This window comes from Trichoderma virens (genome assembly GCF_000170995.1).
Source record: "Trichoderma virens Gv29-8 chromosome Unknown TRIVIscaffold_75, whole genome shotgun sequence".
Classification (NCBI taxonomy): domain Eukaryota; kingdom Fungi; phylum Ascomycota; class Sordariomycetes; order Hypocreales; family Hypocreaceae; genus Trichoderma; species Trichoderma virens.
This window is the reverse complement of record NW_014013674.1, coordinates 200743-223758: the sequence shown is the minus strand read 5'-3', so window position 1 is coordinate 223758 and position 23016 is coordinate 200743. Positions and strand designations below refer to the sequence as shown.

Here is a 23016-nt window from a genome sequence, read left to right as displayed (position 1 = left end):
TGTGTATAATGACGTGGAAAATCGGCCCGTCATAGCGAATAGGATTATTTGTGGTCAAGGACCTATTTAGAATGTAGACCCCAATGCCCCCCAAGTGTGCCTTGATGGGGGACTTTGAGACAAACACGCAAGGATCTTTCTATGGGAACAGGAGCACGAGTATTCCTAATTCCCATATGGAGGCAAAATCCAGCCTTGCTCGTCTCAGCTGGTTGCCTCAATACGAAATTCTCTGCTGCGTCGTCGTAATAAGTGTTTATCTGTTCGGATATGGCCGATGATGGAGCTTATGGAATCTAGATATAAAACAAACATTGGATGTCATTTTTCTCTAATAGATTCATATTTTACCAACTTGAATCGTCTGCATTCAGCTACAGCTTGACTAAATTACGAATTGCACTCCTAAGTAACAATGGATCAAGCAATCTATACTGCCTTTGGTTGCCTCTTTTTAAGCTTATTACTTGTTCCGTCATTTTGCGTCCGACATGGGGCTGCGTGGGGTACGAACAAGTCTATCACTTGGCAATTCATGCAAAGTCTCCTCTCCACTGCTAGGAAGCGCATTAATGCGTGGCTGTTTCTTACAAGGGGACCATCTATCATCCAAGAGGAATATAATAATGTAAGATAATTTCCACTTTAATTACCTTGCAATATGACACAAGGTATCTAATTAGAACTTCAGTCAAATGGAAACCCGTTTTGGATCGAAGCTCCCGAAAATCGCTATTTGGTAGTGTCGTCGTGGGACCACATCAAGGAAATCGATGCAGCTTCAGAAGATGTGTTATCTCTCCAGGCGGCAGCCAAAGAAATCTTGCAGCCAAAATACACTATGCAGAACTTCAACTGGTTTGATAAGAAGGGTGTGGATGGTACGCCACTCATTAGGACACTTAGAACTCTACTCACGAACCACCTACCCGATATCCTGCCTGATGCTCGGCGGTCTATGTCCGCTCTGTTTGACGATATACTAGAGTCACGCTCAATGGTAAATGGTAGGATACCGGAGCCTTGAAATTTAATCTCCACTGAGATAACGCATTATTGATGTACTGTGTAGGATCATATACTTCACCACTGTTCCCAATGGTAATTGAGGCTATTGCGCTCACAAATGCAACTGCTTTCTTTGGAAGGGACCTAGGTGCGTAACATTAGAGGATGCAAACAAATTCATTAACTAATCGCCTATACAACAGCTCATAGCAAAGTATTTATGAACGCTGCCATGAATTTTATCGAGCAGACGCTTATAACAGCGGAAGTCGTACGAGTGCTCCCCAGTGCCATTGCACCGTAAGAGAGCCGATCCTACATGACCATGCATTAGTTTGAGTATTCTCTGATTCCGATTGATTAGCTTCATTGGAAACCTGATTTCAATGAAACTTGGCGCCGGAAAAATTATTTACAATGCGCTGATACCTATTGCGGAGCATCGCCTGGAGGAAAAAGCGCGAAAAAGTCTTGGACAAGCCGTGCCTGACCATGTGAGTTCTACTTGCTGAGGTTCCGGGTAAATACTTGTACGTTTCACCAACTAATAGGTAAAATAGCATGATTGCATCCAATGGGTTATGGAATGCTCACCCCTATCAAAACCATGGTCAGCAGAGCGCATAGTTCATGAGTTGATGGCCCTGTGGTTCGGGTCAGTGCATATAACATCTACGGTATGAGATGTCCAACTTGTATTATGCTCATGCTATGTTGGTTCAAGCTAAATGTAAAATTGCACCAGACTGCCTGCTTTGCTCTTCATCATCTCTGCATTCACTCCGAGTATATTGAACCCCTACGAAATGAAATTGAAAGTATCGGGTGGACGGAATTCGAGAAATCGGGGGGCAAGACTTTCCCTCTGCTTGATAGCTTCATGAAGGAATCTGCCCGAATGAATCCAGTTGAGTCAGGTAAGCCGTTCAATCCGATACTATCTATATGCCGAAGAAGTAGAACAGACAGTGACAATGATTTCAGTGAGCTCTCGCCGCATGGCCCTGAAGCCATTTGAGCTATCTGACGGCTCTAGAGTCGAGCCCGGCGAATGGATCTGCACAGCTCCTCGAGGCATGATGTCGGATGCTCGCTACTATGCAGATCCGCTAAAATTTCAAGGTTTTCGCTTCGTTAACCCGGATTTGCTCGAGAAGAAATTTTCTGGGACCTCTGGCGACGGAGTTTCACAAGAAGGGCCATCCAAATATACAGACATTAACGATTGGCAGCTTTGGGGCACAGGGCGATCGGCATGGTGAGTTAAATTTGAACATTTGACTCTCAATGTGAAACAACAGGACCAACACTGACAAACAACGGTGCGCTAGCCCTGGCCGATTTTATGCAACGGCTGTCATGAAAACGCTCCTTGCATTATTTATTACCAAATACGACATGCAGCTCGAAAATCCCAAGGCTGCCCGATATTTTGCATGGCGCACCTTTATTTATCCCTACGCAAGCACCAAGGTGGTTCTCCGCCCTCGTTCTGTTGTGTAACTTGCTTTTTAGAAATGCATGTAGGTAGGAGATTTGACGGCTAGAGGGGTTCTGCACTTGTTTTCAGTGTTGCTTTGCTATAGTCTAGAATAGAGTATCCAATCTTATAGATGTCATTCATAAAGCACCGGTTTAAAAAAAGAAAAAAAAAACTGATCACCTGGTTCTTCCAGTGCTGCATACCACAAGGCGGAGTAAGTGACACAAATCGTTGGCTTTGAGTGAGACATGTGCCTAGTGACCAAAGGATTCGATGATCATACCTGGACGGGCCAACAGCACGAACGCCGTTTGCATGTATAGTGTACATTTCACCCGCCCTTTGTGAGACCATTCAGGCTGCAGTCACCTTTTAAATTATCGATGCTTTTTCTCCAGCCACAATCCTCCTCTTCTCTCTTTCATCCACTGCTCTTCATCCTCCTACTCGTGGGTAGTACGATATTCCCTTCATCCATTCTGATCGACAATATCATACCTATAATGTTCGAGCACTTTGCGTTACGGCATATAATGCCGCTGTTGGTTGCATCTGCCACGACGTTTGGTGGCCTCTGGCCTTTCTGGTCGCCAAAAAACGCCATGCTTGAGTTTGGTTTGCCAGAAAAAATTGCCGACTCGCCTGCTGCACAGCCCGTCATGGTACTTTGTAGCGCTCGCACTACCGCTCTCGGCATGCTAATGTTCGTCTTCTACCAACGAGAGGAGCTTGCTGCCGTGGATACCGTCATGGCCGTCATGGGTGCCTACCTGGGTCTCGTGGATGGCTACGTGTGCTGGAAGGAGGGAATGCCAGGCAAGGCTGTGTTTCGTTGTGTCTCGGGAATGGTGATTGCGGGATGGGGGTTGATTGGATTGACGGAACGAGGCTTCTAAAGTGGCAAACAGGTGTCTGGGAAGCTCCCGATACCCCTGTCAAAAGTTTATCTGACAATTGACGTACTTACTGGGACGCAATTTGGAGGCCAGTTGAATAAAAGGGCGCCATCACACACCAGCCCACTTATCTCTCCGACATGCCTCGTGTGAATGGATAATGACTCCGTGATGTGAGACATGGATGAGAGATCGGCATCCATGTGGACTAGCACGTACTGTATGGTTGAGAGTGTTGGAATGTCTGATGTTGGTAATGCAGGGGGTTAAACCACCCGCCCGCATACGAGTATGTGCTCAAGGTACCTCGTCGGAAGCATTGAAAATGTATAGAGTACAGAATATACTGCGTGAGATACTGCCGAGCATAATTACCGGTATTCGTTCTATCATATATATAGGCGCATTAAGCTGTGACCAACAAGCATGCCTGGGCGAGTCAGAAGAGCACAGTGATCTGTGGGTCGGCCACAGAGGGCAGTACATACATGTATTCAAGTCATAGTTATTTATTGTTTACATACTTGTGTAGAACAGGTCGGCATCTGATGAGCTACTGTCCATTTACTGGTAGCCAGTGCTCCATCTTTGGAGCATAGAATAAAGAAGATTATTCTGCCCCAGATCACAGGCTGTGTCCTGCACGAACTGTCAAAATGGGCGCCCCGGAACAAACTCCCATTTCCTCAGATGCAGATGCACTTTCCCAACAAGCTCAACCGCAGTCATCGGAAAAAGACAAGGAGGATGCTGGGCTTCAGGAGCAGGAGAAATTTCAGCACTCATGGCGATTGTGGTGTGTCTTTCTTGTTCTTTGCTTACTATCATTTATCTCTGCCATCGATGCCACCATAGTCACCACTTCGCTGCCAACGATCACGCGCGATATTGGGGGTGGTCAAGAATATGTTTGGGTCGTCAACTCGTTTCTCTTCACTTCCACGGTACCGCAGCCTCTCTTTGGCCAAATCTCTGATATCTTCGGCCGCCGAAATCCCATGATTGTCGCTATTGTTCTTTTTGGCATAGGTAGCGGGCTTGCTGGTGGCGCGCAAAATCCTGGGATGCTCATTGCTGCGCGAACAATACAAGGCCTTGGATCAGGCGGATTGTATGTACTTTCGGATATCATTGTATGCGACATGGTTCCTCCTCGCCACCGCGGTCCCTACCTGAGCGCCATCCTCTCAACGGCAGCTATTGGAACGACTATTGGGCCTATCATCGGTGGCGCTCTGGCGCTGAAGAATTGGAGATGGATATTCTGGCTTAATCTACCAGCCGCAGCCATAGGATTACTCGCAATTGTCCTCATCCTCAACGTCAAGTATAGGCGCAGTCCAACCTGGCGTCATGCCCTTTCTCGGGTCGACTTCCTGGGCAATATCATCTTCGTGCCATCCATGGTCAGCATATTCTTTGGTCTAATCATGGGCGGCACTCATGGCTATCCCTGGAGCTCTTGGAAGATTATTGTGCCTCTTATCCTTGGTATCCTTGGCTGGATCACATTTCACGTCCATCAGGCCTCGCCAATTTGCCGAGAACCAAGCATGCCACCTCGACTGTTCAAACATCGGACATCGTCTGGCGGTTTCATCATCATCTTTCTGGGAGCTATTGTGCTTCAAGCTATTAATTACTTCTTGCCCATCTACTTCCAGGCAGTTAAAGAAGCCACGCCGCTAATGTCGGGAGTTTATTTCTTAGCTTTTGCTCTAGCTATCATGCCGTTTGGTGGAATGGCCGGGGCTTTCATGTCCAAAACTGGTTTTTACATACCTCTGCATTGGCTCGGCTTTTCCCTCAGCGCCATCGGTGTGGGACTGTTCTCAACACTAGACGAATCTTCCAGTCGAGCAGCGTGGGTTGGCTACCAAGTGCTTGCATCAGGCGGCACTGGAATTATCTTTACAGCCACACTCCCTTCAACACTAGCAGCGCTTCCCGAGTCAGACGTGGCCGTTGCTACAGGCACTTATTCATTTGTGCGTTCATTTGGCCTTGTTTGGGGTGCTACAATGGCATCAATAGCTTTCAATGGCCAAATAAATTCGCATATTGATTCCATTAGCAACCAGGAAGTTCGCAGTTTGCTCGTCGATGGAGGTGCATACGCATACGCTGCCGTGCAAAGGGGCGGTATAGCGGAATTGTCAGAACCTACTCGAAGCCAGGTTATCGGCGTTTATGTGAAAGCTCTAAATGTCGTTTGGTGGATTGTGACGGCCATTTCAGTTCTGGGCTTTTTAGCTACTTTCATTGAGAAACATGTTGAGCTTCGTAAAAGCCACTCTACAGAGTATGGGCTTTCAGAAAAGGATAGCGCAGGGGATGGGCGTAAGACTTTAGTTCCAAATGCGGCGGAAAATGTATGATCACGGAAAGGCCAGGTAGAAAGACACTCAAGAACACAATTCAGATATTACGGTGAATAAGAATCGTGCCCTGTTAGATGTTTCCACCAGGATAGTAGAGAATCTTCATAGTCATTTGACAAACACTACCCAAGATGAACAATGAACGGCTGCTGATGCTAACTTTATATCGAGTATCACTTACTTGGTAGACTATTATCTCAACGTTGGTATATTACAAGTGGTCGATGACACAACGTGAGCATTAAAATAATTGACCTTGCTATTTATCGTAATAGTTCCCAACAGGCGACTTTGCGGATTAAGTGAGAGCTTCACCACGTCGCAACAACAGCTGCGCGCATTTGCTCTTATTTTTCGTTATATATATATATATATATATATATTTAAAAAAAAAAAAAAAAAAAACCACCAAATAGGCAGATTCCATGGCAAAAGTCGCGCTAGAAAAACAATTTCCTAGGTAATTTACCGATGTAAGACTCTGTGTGAAGGCCATGACGATAAAGATGCCATCGCACTGAATTACTTCTGATTGTTGTGGCCACTGGTGGAAGCGCGATATCTGTACACTATAAACACGAGCCCATGAGCGTAAACTGCTTTCAGCTCAATAGAAACATAGATTGACCCGGAATTAGCGCCTTCGGCTGCTTGAAAGGTTAAATACGTGCGTTCTTTTTATTCGAACGGCATATGATGTATTGGGTGCAGTTGGGCACCATTCATTCTAGGATTACGCCTAGGGGTTGCAGGGCTCCAATTGACCTATATCTAACCATACATGATTTAATGACAGTTGAGACTTTATATAGAATTTGAAATAGTAGCCAAATAAAAGGATTGCCTCCAGCGGCTTGCTTACTGGATGATGCATTTTCAAGGTCTACCCTCATGTTTTCGTCATCAGTCATTAATAGCCTTGCAAAAGTGGTTCCAGGGTCTGCATTTGATGAATTTTCAGAGATTCTATGTAACGTTATAATATTGTCATTGGAGGATTGCCGCATGCATGTACGCCCATTATGGAGATTTGGAGCATCGTCCTCGGTCATCAATGCGGCTCAATTCGACAAACGCGGAAGCTTGACATTTTAGGATGTCCAGCACATCACTGGTATGATGCATTCAATCGCTTTATTTCACAACGATTGGATGTAAATTTATAGTCCCATGCACGATGCTGTAATACGTCATTCGTATCTGAGCCTGATATGGGGCGGCTGTTGACATCTTCATGGGACAAGCCGCGGCTGACCGGCGGGAGATTTTTCTCTTCGTCCACGTATTCATTTCAAGCCCCTCTGCTAGGTGGACTACTACATTGGTATTTAAAAATATTTTTTTTTGGGTATAAAGTTTGCATACGAAATTATGCAGTAGCTGTAGACCTGTAATGTAGCTCGTGGGTAATGTGACAACTTTCCACCTTCCCGGGATCAACGGTACCGTTGTCAACCCCATTTATTTCTTATAGTCTAGGTTTCGGTCTGAGATGTGCCTAACATGGGTTTTAAGGAAATGCCACGCATAAAATTGGGTACAGCTTAGCCTTTCCATCTGTAATATTTATAGGGAAATAAGACTCTACTCAAGTTTCAGCAAACTACAGGAGCACACTTTTCCCCATTATATCCATCACTATGGGCCAATTACGATATACTTACGAGGATTACACCATTGGGTGGGTTTGTGCATTACCAAATGAACAATCAGCTGCATTCTTCATGCTCGATGAGAGGCATGAAGACCTCGACAATCCACCCAACGATCAGAACGCATATACTCTCGGAAGCGTCGGCAAGCACAAAGTTGTCATTGCTGGCCTTCCGAAGGGAAGGTATGGCAATAACAGCTCAGCAACGGTTGCAGCCCGAATGATTTCTACTTTCCCAAACATTAGAGTTGGCTTAATGGTTGGAATTGGTGGAGGTATTCCACAGAAAACACGACTCGGAGATGTGGTCATTAGCTGCCCAAGTGGCACGGAGTCGGGTGTCGTCCAGTGGGATATGGGCAAAGCAGAGCAAGGTGGACAGTTTAAAAGAATCGGATCACTAGCTCCTCCGCCAACAGCTTTGCTCACAGCTTTAGGAAAGTTTGAAGCTGATCAAATTACATCACGAGAAAAGATGCTTAGCTATTTGGATGGGCTGAGAGAGAGAGCCAGTGTCCCAAGAAGCTTTTTGAAGTCAAATTCTCTTAAAGATGTCTTGTTCAACTCCGGGTATACCCACGTGGATGGGGAAGACTGCAGCCAATGCGATGAGAAGATGCTGCTTGAAAGAAAGGCAAGAGAAGACGACATGGTGATCCACTGTGGTCTGATCGCATCAGGAAACCAAGTGATCAAGGATGCTGTTCTTCGGGACAAACTGTATGAGACATTTGACAAGAACGTTTTCTGTGTTGAGATGGAAGCTGCAGGATTGATGAATGATTTCCCCTGCATTGTCATTCGAGGAATATGCGATTACGCAGATTCACATAAGGACAAAAGGTGGCAAAACTATGCCGCAACTGTCGCAGCAGCATGTGCAAAGGCATTCCTGTCGGTAGTACCGGCCAGTGAAGTCGATAAGCTCCAACGAGTTCAAGGTGAGTTACTTTTTCTTTCCGGGAGTCAACAGTTAGAATTGGGGTAGAGCTAATCTTTTCTGCTAGTTTCTATCACCCCGAATGTCATTCAGGGAGCAAGGAAATATGTAGAAGGCTGGTGGGGCGAAAAGCGAAATACTGTCGCTGTCCAAAGTATGTCAATATCACAATAGCCTTTGTTCCCTTGACTAACAATATCTCAGCTGCAAAGTCGCCGCCCAGTGAGATTGAAGACAATAAGAAAGATGAAGCTCCCCAGACTCCGATACCTGAAGCGGTTGCATCAAAAGATACGAGCTTGAATTCAAAATCCACAGAGACACTCTCCAATACGAATCCAAGTGAAGTGATCCCTAACCAGGACACACCAACGCAAGCAGCTCTGGAATTATTGGTCCGAGAAGCCCCGGCATTTCTAGCGAAGATGGTTCAAGAACCCCAAGTTGACGCTGCATTGAAAAACCTCATCAAATCCCTGAACCAGCTACAGATCCCGCAAGAAGGGGTGAATGCGCCGCAAAATACTGTTTGGAATAATTATCCACAAACACCACCTATGTCACCGCGGAATAACACCTGGCCGACTGGCGAAGACAACGCTTATTCGCAGGGCTATCGCGGGTTTGGATCAAGACACGGGAGTTATGTTCCAGCGCACCCACCTCGAAGCCAAACGCGGACTCCTAACATAGACAATGGGTATCCTCAAGATCTCCGCAGGATGGGTTCAAGAAGCGGCAGCTATGCTCCAACTCAATCTCGGCTAGCATGCGAGTACGGAAATGGCTCCTCTTCCTCTTACCATTCTCATGGAGAGTTTGAAAACCCACCATTTATCCGAAGTCAAGCTTACCCTAATGATCCGCACTTCAACCAATATCCCGTTCACCAGACAACAAAGTATGCAAACCATAGAAACAACGCATACGACATTGATTGTAGAGCGTTACAAACAGACCATCACCCAGAATTGCCACCGCGACCTCCAAAGGTTCAAGACAACTTGGCTAGAGGTGGTCACTACGGGGACTCCTGCGAACTGGGGCACAATGTTCGCGTGAATGCACCAAGAAACAATTTAGATGATAGAGCCAATGGCCACCAATTTACATATGCGGACAGCCGTACAACGAACATGAACGTGCCTCGAAGGCATAGCGTGTACTCAGAGCTGCTTCCGTATAATAATGCCAACCAGCGACGGCGGAGTGGCAATTTTGGTCAAGACCGAGGAGATTCTGCGATGAACTGGAACACTTCAAATTTGAGCCCAGAACGAGTGGGTAAACTGCTCAGTGACGGCTTATTTTCGCAAATTAACAAAGGGAATGCCGCCGCTGTCAAAAGATTGCTGGAGAATGGCGCTGATATTGAGAGCGTTGATGGAGATGGTTTTACGCCACTGTGGCGCGCAGTACAAATTGGGAGACGAGACGTTATCCAGGCCCTTCTTGATAAGCGGGCGAATGTTGAGGCACTTAATACTTGTGGTCAGAATATTTTGGCCTGGGCAATAGAGCATCGCCAAGATGAAGTTGTTGATATGCTAGTTACATAGGGTCTCATAGAGGTGTTGGAAAGGTCTGGTTTATTAGACTGGCGTAATTTCTAAAGGCAAGCTACGGTAGTAGTTATTATTGAATGATGAACATTGGAGTTTTTAAACAGTATATGATTTCGAAAATATAGATAGTATATCCCAGCCAGATTCCACCCCTTGATATCAGAGCTCGGTATCGTCCAACAAAACGACATTGTACAAGACTAATCAAACATATGCAATGGCAATCATGACAGCATCTTGCCCAATAAATACTCTTCTTGAGTTGATGGACTAACTGCAAATCCTTGGGCAAGCTGTACTGTTCGATAAATGCAACGTACATACACACCCAGCACACTGACGGCCATAATGGTGACAAATGCATTATCCTTATGCGCGCGAATATCCCTGAATTTGAGAATTAAATGGACAAAGCAGATGATGAAAAAGGAAATTGATACACACTGAAAGAGTAGGCCTCCCACAACGATGTGAACACGAGTGTATGAGCCACCCCCTTCGCTACATACCGAGCTGACCAATCGCTACACTAGACCAGCAAATTGATCATGTCTCTATATAGGAATATACGAATATACCATTTTATTTTGATCAAAGAAAATGATCCACTAGTAAAGTTTGATGAAAATGACGAAGGTATGAAATGGCAGCCAAGACAGCAGGCGCATCACGACTAATATCTCCTGTGCTGCAAATGTCTGCGAGCTGTACAAGCCTTTTGATGATCACGTTCGTCTCTCGAGTATATGAGGCCAAACCCTTACTTAACTGCAGAGGGTATCAGACCGCCGCTAAATAAAGACATCTAGGTTTAGATTACTGCGATAGGCATGGTGTGAGGCTCTTGCCGTGCGCGGATTTGTTTCTTTTGAGGCTAAATCGGTACATCTAAAAGTACATGAGCAGTGAAAGGGTTTGCGCTAAGCTTTTCCAGCCATCATATACATGTAATTTATGAGCGCGTATTGAAATATGTCCATGAATGCTGAGATATCTATAGATTGATGTTTTTCTTTGAAACATGAAGCCTATGCAGCCATTTTTACTCTATACGCCACATTTGGCTCATGCTGTACCTCGTTGCCGAGCATCTTCCACCTTGGAGCACGAGTGGTGTAATCGAGATACAAGTACATGTAGCCAATGCACAGCTCGAATCTATATATAGGTAGGTAGGGAATGAATTTCCCGATCATATCGACGTGCAGAGACAACCTGAAGGTACTACTATTCGGCTGCAACCGAAGCTGTCATACCCCCCTCTCTTTTGAGTATAATGACAAAGAGTGTGCTGGTCGATTAACTCCTTTGTTAACAAAGAAGGGTCGGGAGTGTCCGGGCCGTTCATGTCACCAATATTAGCATTAAGTCTTTGTCATATATAAGAGCATCAAATAGAAATCTTGCATTTCCCTATCTGCAAGAAATCCAAGTGAGGGGTCGTGGCCATAGGATTCTGACATTTGCATACGATAGGCAATCAATAGCGTTCAAGTAGGGTAAGAGCTAGAGCAGGCAGCCTTGCAGTGCATCGTTACACGTAGAGCTGGCAGTGCTTGAATGGTTCATCGCAGCCCCGTGGGTCTATAGCTCAGACATTTTGCTCTCAGATGACTCGTATTTAACAAAGGATTTGATCAATTAGCTTGCGTTCGCGTCACCGAGACTTTCGCCCATACGAGTCAGGTTTCAGACTTAGGTATTCCTGCCCAAGGGGGTTGAGGGCTATCGAAGCATTGTGATAAGGCGTGTTGAATCTGCACATCAATTTGTATGTGCTGACCTGGTGCTACCCCTCGACTGGAGAGCTACGACTCTCGTAAGTAATTCGATGATGAGCCTTTGTAATTGTTCTTTGCCATCATCCATCGCAGAATGCAAGTTACAATGGCCCGTTAGCCGCGCGCATCTGGCACCCTGTCTCTACTCGCCAATTCATTTTCGTGCGTTGTGAGCACAACTTTAGCACTGTCCCAGAACTTTAGCATGGCCCTTGGTACTTCCAATGTTGCCCCCGCGCCAACCACCATCAGCCTCATCTGATTCAGAGAATATATCCGAGGGAACATCTCCAACAACAACACTCTCAGATGACCAGCAAGAGCAAAACGAGAGTGACGATTCAATGGTCCAACCAAATCGCCGAAAGCGCGAAAGCACCAAGGAGAAGATACTTGCGGAGGTGAAGGGGTTAGTAGGCCTAAAGGAAGTAAAAGAACAGTTCGCCAAAATTGAGAGCTGCATTCGCATTTGCTCCCTTCAGGGCACAAATCCCAGAACAGAGCGGTGGCATGCTGTTTTTCAGGGAAATCCAGGAACTGGTAAGTCTCCACCTTTGATTCCACAGTCCACTAGAATAAGTTATTGATGCTACTTTGTAAGGGAAAACTACCGTTGCTCGACTATATGCGAAGTTTCTACGTTCAATGCATATCGTAAAATCCCGAACATATAAAGAGACCTCTGGAGCACAACTCGTGTGCATGGGACCAAAAGAAGTCAAAGAATTATTTAACTCTTCTAGCTCTAATCCGCTTCAAAGTTTGCTGGGTGGGAGACCTCATCAATTGCAATCGTCGCGCGGTAGGTATCCTGACGATGATGACGATGAAGACAACGATCCAGCATCATTTGATCGAGCTAGCTCTTCTCTTGAGCCAGGGTGTCTGAAAGACGGAGGCGTTCTCTTTGTGGATGAAGCATACCAACTCACTGCCCCTCATGTACCAAATTCTGGACGCCAAGTTCTCGACATCATCCTTACAGAGATCGAGAACAATATTGGCAATCTAGTGGTCATATTTGCCGGATATAAGGAGGAGCTGGAATCATTCTTCGGACACAATCCGGGACTACGAAGTCGAATTCCCCATACTCTCCACTTCGAAGATTTCAACGACCAAGAACTGTTACATATTCTTGCCGACCGAATTCGAAAGAAATACAATGGAAAGATGAAGGCTGAAGATGGATTACATGGAAAATACATGCGGATAGCTATTCGTCGATTAGCCCGCAGCCGAGGGAAGAAGGGATTCGGCAACGCCCGCGCTGTAGAAAACGTCCAACTCAAAATATGGGAGCGTCAAGCAAAGCGTCTTACGAATTATGAGAACTTGAAAGACAGTAATCATATTTTTACGTTTATAAAGGAAGATATACTGGGGCCAAATCCTGCTGATGTCAGATTGACCAGCTTGGCTTGGGCCAAATTTCAACGGCTTACTGGGCTGGAAGAAGTCAAAAAGTCGATTAACAACATGTTCGAGGCACTTGAGATGAACTACCGACGGGAAATGGCCGAACAAGCACCCCTGAGCTTTTCGCTGAACAGAATCTTCGTCGGCTCACCAGGGACAGGCAAAACAACCGTTGCAAAGTTATACGGTCAGATATTAGTTGACTTGGGTTTGCTCAGTAATGGCGAGGGTGCGTATACATATCATCTCTTTCACCTTGCTTTATTATTCCATGGCCATCAGTCATGGCTAACATATTTTTATAGTGATTACGAAGAATCCAGCGGACTTTATTGGAGAGGCAGTGGGGAAATCGGAAGCAAACACCAAATCGATCCTGGCGTCAACAGTCGGCAAAGTCCTTATCATTGACGAGGCTTATATGCTAGACCCTGGAGAAGCATCTAAACGCAACGATACATACAGAGCCTCTGTGCTTGATACACTTGTTGCTGAAGTGCAAAGCGTGCCTGGAGAAGATCGTTGCGTAATTCTCCTTGGGTATGAAGATAGACTCAAGGAGATGTTTCGCAACGCCAACCCAGGACTCTCGGGAAGATTTGCGGCAGACAAACCCTTTCGTTTCGAAGATTTTAATAAAGCCCAACTTCAGGAAATCTTAAACAGGAAATTAGTAGCCCGAAACTTGAATGCGACCCACGAGGGTTTGAAGGTCGCGATAGAGGTCTTGGACCGAGCTCGAATGCGCCAAGGCTTTAGCAATGGAAGAGAGGTTGACAATCTACTGTCTTCAGCAATGGAGAATCATCTGCAACGGCAGTCGACGCCAAAAGGATCTAATTATGGTCATGATATGACTCTAAGCCCAGAAGATTTTGACCCAAACCACGGACGAGCAAAACATGCGGCGGCTAATTGCAGGATGTTTCTCCAAAATCAAGTTTCAAATAACATCATCAATCAATTAGAGGAATACCAGCGATTGCTTCACATTACTAAATTGAGAGAGCTTAGCGCTGCTTCACTTGTGCCTACATCATTCCTTTTTAAGGGGCCAGCAGGTAAGTAACGTGGCTGTCGTCAAATACATTAGCCAGGAAATTCGATTTCATTGATCGGCAAGGGAACTTAATGTTGACTGCTAATATCTACAGGTACTGGAAAGACAACAGTTGCTCAATATATGAGTACACTATTATACGACTTGGGGCTCGTCGCCACAAAGACCTTTGTTGAGTGCTCGGCGTCAGATTTCATTGGCGAGCACGTGGGCCAGACAGCTCCTAAGACCCGAGCACAGTTTGAGAAAGGCCTTGGGGGAGTCCTATTTGTCGATCACGCCCATCAACTTAACCAAGGCGGATATGGCACCGAAGCGATCAATGAGTTCGTACGCCTTTTGCAGAAGCACAGTGGCAAGATTGTTGTTATCCTAGCTGGCCCATCTGACGAGATTGAATCACTCATGGCAAAAGCACATGGGCTTGATATCTCTTTTTTCAAGGAAATAACATTTCAAAGGCTCACCGCTCAAGAATGCATGGTCTTGCTCAGGAGAATACTAAGCCAAAACAGAATTAGCGATTGCTTCTCCAACAGTCAAGCTGTCCAACAGATTTTCATAAACCAGTTCGAAATACTTTCCAATCTGAGTCATTGGAGGAACGCCAGTGATGTGAAATCGTTGTCGCAGTGGATGATGATGGATGTTCTAGCGAATTGGATCCCTCAAGGACAACCCAGCAAAGGACCCAGCCTTTCAATCGCACAAGCAAATCTCTACTTCCAGAAAATGTTTGACCAGAAGACGGCGATGCAAATGAGTTATGCCAACAGCATAGCAGAACTCTACCGCCAGACGGGCCCTCCTCCTATGGCAAATAGTTTCCACATGGCAGAAGACAAGCCAGAGGTGACTGTCAATGCGCAAGTTGTACATACAGCCGCAGACATAGGTATTTCAGTTGATGAGGAAAAGGCAGTCCATGTAACCTATGACGAGCAGTGGGACAAGGTAAAGTCATTGCAACACACTTTGCAGCAGTTGGGTCAATGCGAGGCGGGTTTTGACTGGGTTAGAGAGGGAGCCGGTTACAGGTGCAAAGGTGGAAGTCATTACGTGTCTGACACCCAGATACAATCCTACGCTTCTTAATATATTGATTCAAGGCGAAACATAAGTTGTTTGGTTGCACACTGGAGCACAAGAGTTCATGGTATTTATTTCTTCATTTAAATGGTGAAACTATCGAACAAGCACAACTAAGTGTAAGTTGAACAAAGGTATTGATAAGCTTCATCATATTGTGTATATAGCTAAGATTATTGGGTTCTCGAGCTCAAATTGGCACACTCAGGCCTCGTGAGAAACATATATGACAAAAAAAGAAAGGAAAAAAAAATCTACTGCAATAATTTGATGCCATATACACCACCCATTCCTAAATCTTTAACGTGTATGCCTCTGCCGATTGTTTTAATGGCATATCCGACTTCAAAAACAGTCCAGTAGCTATTTCGCAATAGCTCGCCAAGATTATCTCAGCCGTTTCGGCGGTCATCATGTGCGTATTCGCCTGAAACTCAATATTGATTACATCTCCACGGGGTCTCGACGTCAACCAAATCTTAGACTGAATGTGGTGAGGATTATCGAAGCTCTGCAACTGCGCTGAAGCTTGACCCGACTGAAACTCAGGGGTTTCATTGATGTTCTGATGCACAACCACTGAGTCAATGACTTAATCGGCAGGCCACTCTGTACAGTGTTTACGGACATCCCGTAGACCGAGACTATCTGCTTCCCCAACGGCGATGAATTGGTTTTGGATGGATTCAAGAAGATTTGAAGGTGTCTGAAGAGAGGCGAGAGAAGCTCTCATTGGTATAATATTGACACAAGGACCGACAATGTCTTCGACACCTTCGATGGCCGCATTTCGACCAGTTACTAGCTGGCTGTAAATAATATCGTCTTTACCAGTCAAGCGGGAAAGAAGAATTGCCCAGGCACTGGACAGCAAAGCGGCAGTGGTGATACCTAGAGGAAGTCGTGGAATAGTAATGCCTCTTTCGAGTCGGATTGCCTCACGGCGGGGTGATATCGCAGACAATTGTGGGAGATACTTCCCGGCTATGGTTACTGAGGAGTTGTGGAGCAAATTTCTCCAGTACTCCCTTGATTTTGTGAGATGTCGATGGGAGCTTGTGAGATAGTCTGCAAAAAGCGAAGGTGACAGGGAAGAAGCATTCTGGCTCCCTTGTAGGATAGAATTAAAAATCTGGGGCAACGAGATACCATCATACTGTGTGTGAGAGATACGAAGCACAAGACGAGCACTCTTTGCATTACTGCGGAACAAAAAGACTGCAAAGGGTGCATTGGTAGCCTTCAGGGTCTCCTGGTCTCTGAAACAGAATCCACGAGAGAATCCAGCTAAATCCTCTTCTGTGCCAACATTGAGAATTTGGAGCGGCAGTTTCTGGACTTGGCGTGGAATAACCTGCCAGAAAGATCCCAAGAGTGGCAAGAATCGTGATCGTAAAATAGGTAGTCTCTCCAGCGCCCATGCGCACGCCTCTTCAAGATGAGCAACATCGGGGCTACTTTCCAAGTCGAGGAAGCAGTAGTTGCAAAATAGTGGCCCATTGCTCATAGATGCGTTGACCAAGTTAAATTGAAAGTCGGTCAGTGGCAAGACTTCGGCAACATCAGCAGAGCGTAATTCATACTTGTCACCCTTGGAGTCGAGATCTGCCAAAAGTGCGGATTTTTGAGCTTCCTCCAACAGCTGATCTTGTGAGCCTGTAGTAGCATCGATATTGTTAGTGTCGGGGCTTGCCAGGCGAGCAAGCTCTTCGAGTTTCGGTTTGCGGAAAATGCTTGCAATGTGGAGACTCAGGCCATGCTTTCGCACAGCTCCAACAAGCATCATTGCTGAGATAGAGTCTCCTCCCAGTTGGAAAAAGTTGTCGTCGAGTCCTATTGCATCTGGTTCAACTTGAATAATGCGGCTCCAAATCGCCTGCATCTGCTTCTCTGCGGCTGTCTGGGGCTGGCGTTTTGGTCTTTGCTTGGCAGTACGCAGCGCAGCGAGTTGCTGAATTGTAAGAGTTGCGCCAAGTTCACGCAGGCGTCCGCGATTGGTCTTGCCAGTAGCAGTCATGGGAATCTGGGCGACAGAAAAATATACATCAGGAATCATCTGCTTTGGCAAGGATTCGGTCAAAGAAGCTTCCAGCTGAAAATCCACTTGATAGAATTCCAGCAAAGATTCTGCAATTGGTGTTTTGGATTCGATTTGCAGGAAAGCAGCAAGTAAAGGCCGCGTTTCATCCCCCCCAGGTGCAATAACTTCAGCGACGACCTGATTTACATTCGGAATATGCTGACCAACTTGATAGGCAACGTCACCCAGCTCAACCCATTGACCACGCATCTTAACCTTGGTGTTCTTTCTGCCGACAAACACGAGATTGTGTTCATTATTGTACCGGACCAGATCACCCGTCCGGTAGAGACGCCCTTGGTGTCCGGGCTTCTTCCCAAAGCCCTTGACTAGCCATTCAGGGTTCTCAACAAAAGCTTCCGCAGTCTTTTCTGGGGCATTGAGGTAGCCAAGGCCGACCAATGGTCCTTCAAGTAGCAGCTCTCCAACATGTCCAATTGGGATCAGCTGGTTGTAGTTCTCCGGGTCAACCACCCACGTAGCTACTCCAACTCCTCTTCCAATGTATCCCATCTCTTCAACACTCTTGGCCCCATAATTGATCGTAGTAACCGGCGTACACTCAAAAGGTCCATATGTGTTAATCGCGTGGATTTTTCCGAACCAAGGCTCTGCGTCTTTGCTGTGGAGGGCTTCGCTGCACCACAGTATGGATTTTACCCCTGGCACATCAGCAGGCTTAAGAGATCGTGACACAGACGGCGTCAGAACAAGTGTATCGGCATTTAGTTCTGCGATCGTCTTTGCAAGATTGTTTTTTTTGTCTTCGTCTCTTGGGATGCAAAGACAGGCACCAGCAGAAAAATTGTGAAAGATGGTAAAGAGAGACATGTCGAAACTGTAAGAAGCAAAGTCGAGGAATCTGGACTTGTCTGAGTAGCTAAAATGGCTTCGCCGGTGATTGATAGCTGTGGCGAGGTTCCTATGGCTGACTTGAACACCCTTTGGAGCTCCCGTACTGCCAGACGTGAAAACCACGTACGCAAGCGACTTCGAGCTTACGGCCACCCCTTCATACGCCTGTGAGCTATTGGAAATCTTTTCGAGCAATGTTTCGTCGACTACAACTGTTTTCTCTGACGAAAATGTACCGAAACGCTGAGAAGCCTCCCCAGATGAGAGCAAAATCCCACTGTCCAGTTGGTTAACTATAGATTGTAGCCTCTGCTCTGGCAGTGATGCATCCAGTAAAACGAAAGCCCCTCCCGCTTTGAGTACGGCAAACAGCGATACAATCGTCCACTTGGACTTTTCGAAGCATAGTGGAACAACCACACCAGATTTCAAGCCAAGCTCTACAAGGTACGAAGCAAGGCTCGTAGAAAACATATCAAGCTCGCTGTATGTAAGGTCGCCATCCCAGGCATGTATGGCTGGCGCAGTAGGTCTCAGTTCGGCTTGGTCCTCGAGCATCGAATGTAACAATTTGTCGATATAATCAGGTACCGCACTGTTCCATGTCCAGAGTGTCTGCAAATCGCTCGAGGGAAGTATTGGAAGTCCCCAAAGTGTCTTGCTTGAGTTTGCACTATTCGCATGTAGATTAAGCACAGTATCTTTGAATTGCTCAAGCAGTCTCTGCATCGCTAAAGGCTCAATAACTCTGGAGTCGAAGCTAGCCTTGACAAAAATTTCCGACGAGCCCAAAGTGATGAACAGAGTGAGAGGGTAGGTGTTGCTGTTTTTGCCTTCGTCATTCTGCCATTTTCCGAAAGGGCTCTCTTGCTCCTCCTCGCCGTCCTGAGGCTGGATGATGAGCAACGTCTGGAAGTTACAGGCTTTGGCACAGTCTGGGCTTATCTTGGCGATTTGTTGAAGACCCGTTTGCTCAAAGCAATCATCTCTGTGCGCTGATTTTGCACGTTCTCGAGGAAACTTGTAATAGTAGGCTCTTTTGACCACTTGATACGCATCGGCACAGTGGCAATAGTAGGTCCGACAATTTCTTCGATACCTGCGATGGCGGCACCTCGACCGGATACAGTACTGCCAAAGACTACTTCTTCTCCGTCGGTAATGCGGCCAACAACTATTGCCCATGCAGCGTGTGCAAGTGTAGAGGTGGTGATATCTGAGGGAATGCTCTTCTCCAACAAGATATACTCACTGGCTACCTGGTCAGGCGCTGGCTCTCATATAGATGCGGGCAGGCTTGGGAACGCAACGTGATCACAATTGTTTAGCGATTCTGTCCAGTAATCCGTTTCCAATTTTGTGTCTTGAGAAGAAACGTATTGTATAAATTTGCTGAAAGATAAATAAGGCTCCAGTTTGCGACCAGTGTAGATCCTGTTGGCTAGGTCCATCATTCGTGGCATTGACCAGCTATCGTAGAGCGCGTGATGAATTGTCCATACAAACCACTTGTTGGCAACAATGGCAAATCTTGTAAGAGGATTGCCCATGATCATTGGCTGCTTGCGATCAAGCTCCACGTAATCAGTCAATGCGATAGCCGCTGTTGTTTCCCACTTTAGCTCTTCCTTGATGACCACCTGCACAAGGTTCTCGTTGTCATCTGCGATTATTCTCGTACGGAGAATAGCAACTCTTTTCACCACCTCCTCCCAGCACTTGCGGAAGCGAGACAAATCTACATCCTCGGAAATTTCAAGTACCCATTGAGTAATGTAGTCTCCGCTCTTAGAAGACAATGACATTAGTCCTGCTTGAAGTGGTGTACATGGGAACGCATCTTGGATCAAAACCTCATCGACACCACATGAATTCGCGAATGTAGCAACCACAGATTCCTTGCTGACGCCGTTGCCTAGAAGACTGAATGGCTGAACATTTTCAGTGTTGTCCGATTTGATGTAGGTTGCCCTGCTGGCAACGTCCTTGAGCTTAGGATGGCGGAATAGCTCGGCCACACTTAACTGGATACCATCTTTTCTAGCAATGCCTACCATAGTCATTGCCTCAATAGAATCCCCACCGAGATGAAAGAAATTTTCATTAGGTCCGATAGTGTCCGAGTCGACGTTGAGTACCTGAGCCCAATAGCGCCTGATTTGATTCTCCATTTCAGTGACAGGCTGCTTCTTCGTATTTTCAGTGTCCTTTTGTCTTTGGGTAAGCTCTTTGGCAGAGAAAGACTCGCCAATAACTCAAAGGCGCTTGTGATCAATTTTTCCGGAAGGTGTTAAGGGAAGTTCCTCTACAGAAAAGAAGATGGTAGGTATCATATGTCGTGGGAGAGCCTTAATCAACCTGTCTTCGTCGTCACTACCAATGGCTGTGACAACTGCAACAGGTTTCTCGACTGTGCCGCTAGTTTTTTGGATAGCAGGAGTGTCTAAAAGAATGAACACTGCCAGTGCAGTCCTCGAACCCTTGTCTACGGGGGCCAATACCTCGGCCACGACCTGCTTGGCTCCTGAAACAGATTGCTGAACGTGATGCTCGACCTCAGAAAGATCTATTGGCTGTACGTGTATCTTAAGACTTGCCACTCGCGGAACACGAGCCGCTGTAGAAGTCTGTGAAACTTGGGCAGCTGCAGATTGGGCAACTTGAGCAACTTGAGCGACTGGTGCAGCTTGTACAGGCTTTTGCGCAAGGAACAGCATGCTACCGTCTTCGTTATGGCGAACCAGATAGCCAGTGCTGTAAAGATTTCCACGCCCTCCCGTTGTATATGACCTACCGGTTCTATTGAGAGTATTAAGTGATGATCCATCTAGTAAAAACTCCCCAACGGAGCCGGGCGCCAGGAGTCTGTTGTAATTTATCGGATCAACAACCCAAGCGAGCTGGTTCACGCCATTGCCTACCGAGGAGACTGTGGTGGCTGCTGGAGTCTTGACTGTAGGTGACTCGGTGGGTCGTTGCATAGCTTTGGTAGCTGATTCAACGTCACGTTCCGCAAGTCCATTAATCTCTGAAATTGTTTGTGATTGATCTCCAGTGCAAGCTGTTGCAGGATAGCGCTAAAGTGGCTCAGCAGTTCTTTTACAACCTGTGGCTGAATGAGGTTGGAATCAAAGCTGGCTTCCACCTTGGTAGAATCCGTGTCGAGATTGGCAAGAATTTCCAAGCCATATGTACCACTCCAGCTGTAAGCATTTTCCTGCCACTTTCCAAAATAATCCGACTCAGTGGACTGCTCCTTGTGTTGGACTGCGAGGAGAGTCTAGAATGTGCATGCTTGTTGACTTCCAGCACAATACTTGCCGATGCGACGAAGTCCAGTCTGCTCAAACGGAATCATGTCAGTGATCTGCTGATGGACCATGTCAATCAACTCAGACACCTTCCAGTCATTGGAGTACTTGATGCGGACTGGAACAGTGGCGATAGTCGGTGCCATCATCTTCTCGATACCAGTGACCGGCGCATTCCTTCCAGACACCGCTGCACCAAAAACGACATCCTCCGTCTGAGCCCATTTGCCAGCAGTTAACGCCCAGGCAGTGCGAACGAGTGTAGCAATTGTAGCTCCCGATCCATGGCCATGTGACAAGTCAATTGAGATCTCTTCAGACATATCTGCAAATGGCTGTAGAACCCCCGGAGTAAGTAAAGGAAAAGGAGTTTCATCGTAGTCCTCTAACGCATCCTCCCAATACTGTCTTGCATCATCAGCATCAATATCACCAATGTATTTGATGAAACCATTGAATTTGACCAAAGTATCAAAAGGGGTTCCTTGACAAGCTCGAGCAACAGCCTTCAGAATCAGATCCATTGACCATCCATCGTACAAAACGTGATGAATCGTCCAGGTGAACCATTTGATGGCGCCGCTGCCGTTTTTGATCAGAGCAAAACGTATTAATCGCTGGCCCGGTTCCATGACCTGGCTCCTATCAAGCTTTCGATATTCTTCAAGTCCAGACGCCTCGATCCATTTGATGTTTTCATCCAGGACAACCTGCAATGAACCTAAGGTGCCGTATTGCACAATTCGGGTACGAAGCATCTCCGATTCATTGAAGACCTTTTCCCAAGCGCTACGGAAGGTCTTGACGGAGATGTTCTGCGACAGCGCCAATGTCATCTGCCAAATGTAGTCTCCCGGCTGCTTTGAAGAGAGTGACAAAAGACCTTCTTGGAGGGGAGTGGATGGGTACACATCTAAAATATTACTCGCCTCCAAGCCGTACATGCTTGCAATCTCTTTAACAACGTCTTCTTTGTTGGTGTCCACGTTGAGGAGATCAAACGGCAGTATTTCATCTTCAATGGCGGTAGACTTGCCCTCCAAGCCGCCAACTAGTTCTCCAAGCGTAGGACGGCGGAAGACATCCGCCACGGTGATCTCAATATCTTCCTGTCTGGCCATGGCTATCAATTTCATCGCCGCAATCGAGTCACCGCCAAGCTGAAAGAAATCATCGCCGAGTCCGATTGTTTCGAGATCAATTTCTAGAAGATCACTCCAAATCTCTTGCATAGCAATCTCATCCCTGGTAGCAGGTTTGCGTTTTTGAGCCTTCTCAGCAGTCCTGATCTTGGCTAGCTCTTGAACTGTGAACGAAGCGCCAATCTCGCGGAGACCCTTTCTGTTGATCTTTCCTGATGGTGTCATTGATAACTCTGCCACTTTGAAATACACCGAGGGTACCATGTAGACTGGTAAGACCTTGTGGAGCTGGTCTTGGATTTCTGATGGCATGTGATAGCATCAAGCAAAACAAATCCTCCACCTGCTCATA

At 46.4% G+C, this 23016-nt stretch overlaps 6 protein-coding genes across 6 annotated transcripts; 5 read left to right on the top strand and 1 right to left on the bottom strand.

Moving 5' to 3' along the window:
- Window positions 1-535: 535 nt before the first annotated feature.
- On the top strand, window positions 536-2511 carry TRIVIDRAFT_192422 (uncharacterized protein; the record flags this gene model as incomplete). Its single annotated transcript, XM_014099822.1, has 9 exons — window positions 536-628; window positions 692-1007; window positions 1073-1156; window positions 1212-1308; window positions 1373-1502; window positions 1569-1685; window positions 1754-1925; window positions 1993-2266; window positions 2340-2511. The coding sequence occupies 9 exons, from the start codon at window positions 536-538 to the stop codon at window positions 2509-2511; spliced, it is 1455 nt and encodes a 484-aa protein (XP_013955297.1).
- A 483-nt stretch (window positions 2512-2994) lies between these two features.
- Window positions 2995-3387, top strand: TRIVIDRAFT_51664 (uncharacterized protein; the record flags this gene model as incomplete). Its single annotated transcript, XM_014099821.1, has 1 exon — window positions 2995-3387. One exon carries the CDS (start codon window positions 2995-2997, stop codon window positions 3385-3387), a length of 393 nt encoding a protein of 130 aa, XP_013955296.1.
- A 656-nt stretch (window positions 3388-4043) lies between these two features.
- TRIVIDRAFT_192420 (uncharacterized protein) lies at window positions 4044-6070 on the top strand (the record flags this gene model as incomplete). The annotated part of the gene is made up of 2 exons (XM_014099820.1): window positions 4044-5727; window positions 6054-6070. 2 exons carry the CDS (start codon window positions 4044-4046, stop codon window positions 6068-6070), a joined length of 1701 nt encoding a protein of 566 aa, XP_013955295.1.
- Window positions 6071-7408: 1338 nt separating this feature from the next.
- Window positions 7409-8410, top strand: TRIVIDRAFT_153345 (uncharacterized protein; the record flags this gene model as incomplete). Its single annotated transcript, XM_014099819.1, has 1 exon — window positions 7409-8410. One exon carries the CDS (start codon window positions 7409-7411, stop codon window positions 8408-8410), a length of 1002 nt encoding a protein of 333 aa, XP_013955294.1.
- Window positions 8411-12091: 3681 nt separating this feature from the next.
- Window positions 12092-14829, top strand: TRIVIDRAFT_112807 (uncharacterized protein; the record flags this gene model as incomplete). Its single annotated transcript, XM_014099818.1, has 5 exons — window positions 12092-12248; window positions 12310-12468; window positions 12601-13356; window positions 13433-14188; window positions 14282-14829. Coding segments are annotated over 5 exons (2376 nt in total), but the record flags the coding sequence as incomplete, so codon positions are not given.
- A 739-nt stretch (window positions 14830-15568) lies between these two features.
- Window positions 15569-22976, bottom strand: TRIVIDRAFT_223369 (non-ribosomal peptide synthetase; the record flags this gene model as incomplete). Its single annotated transcript, XM_014099817.1, has 7 exons — window positions 15569-15841; window positions 15905-19156; window positions 19219-19462; window positions 19517-20418; window positions 20521-21076; window positions 21133-21478; window positions 21524-22976. 7 exons carry the CDS (start codon window positions 22974-22976, stop codon window positions 15569-15571), a joined length of 7026 nt encoding a protein of 2341 aa, XP_013955292.1.
- Window positions 22977-23016: the final 40 nt, after the last annotated feature.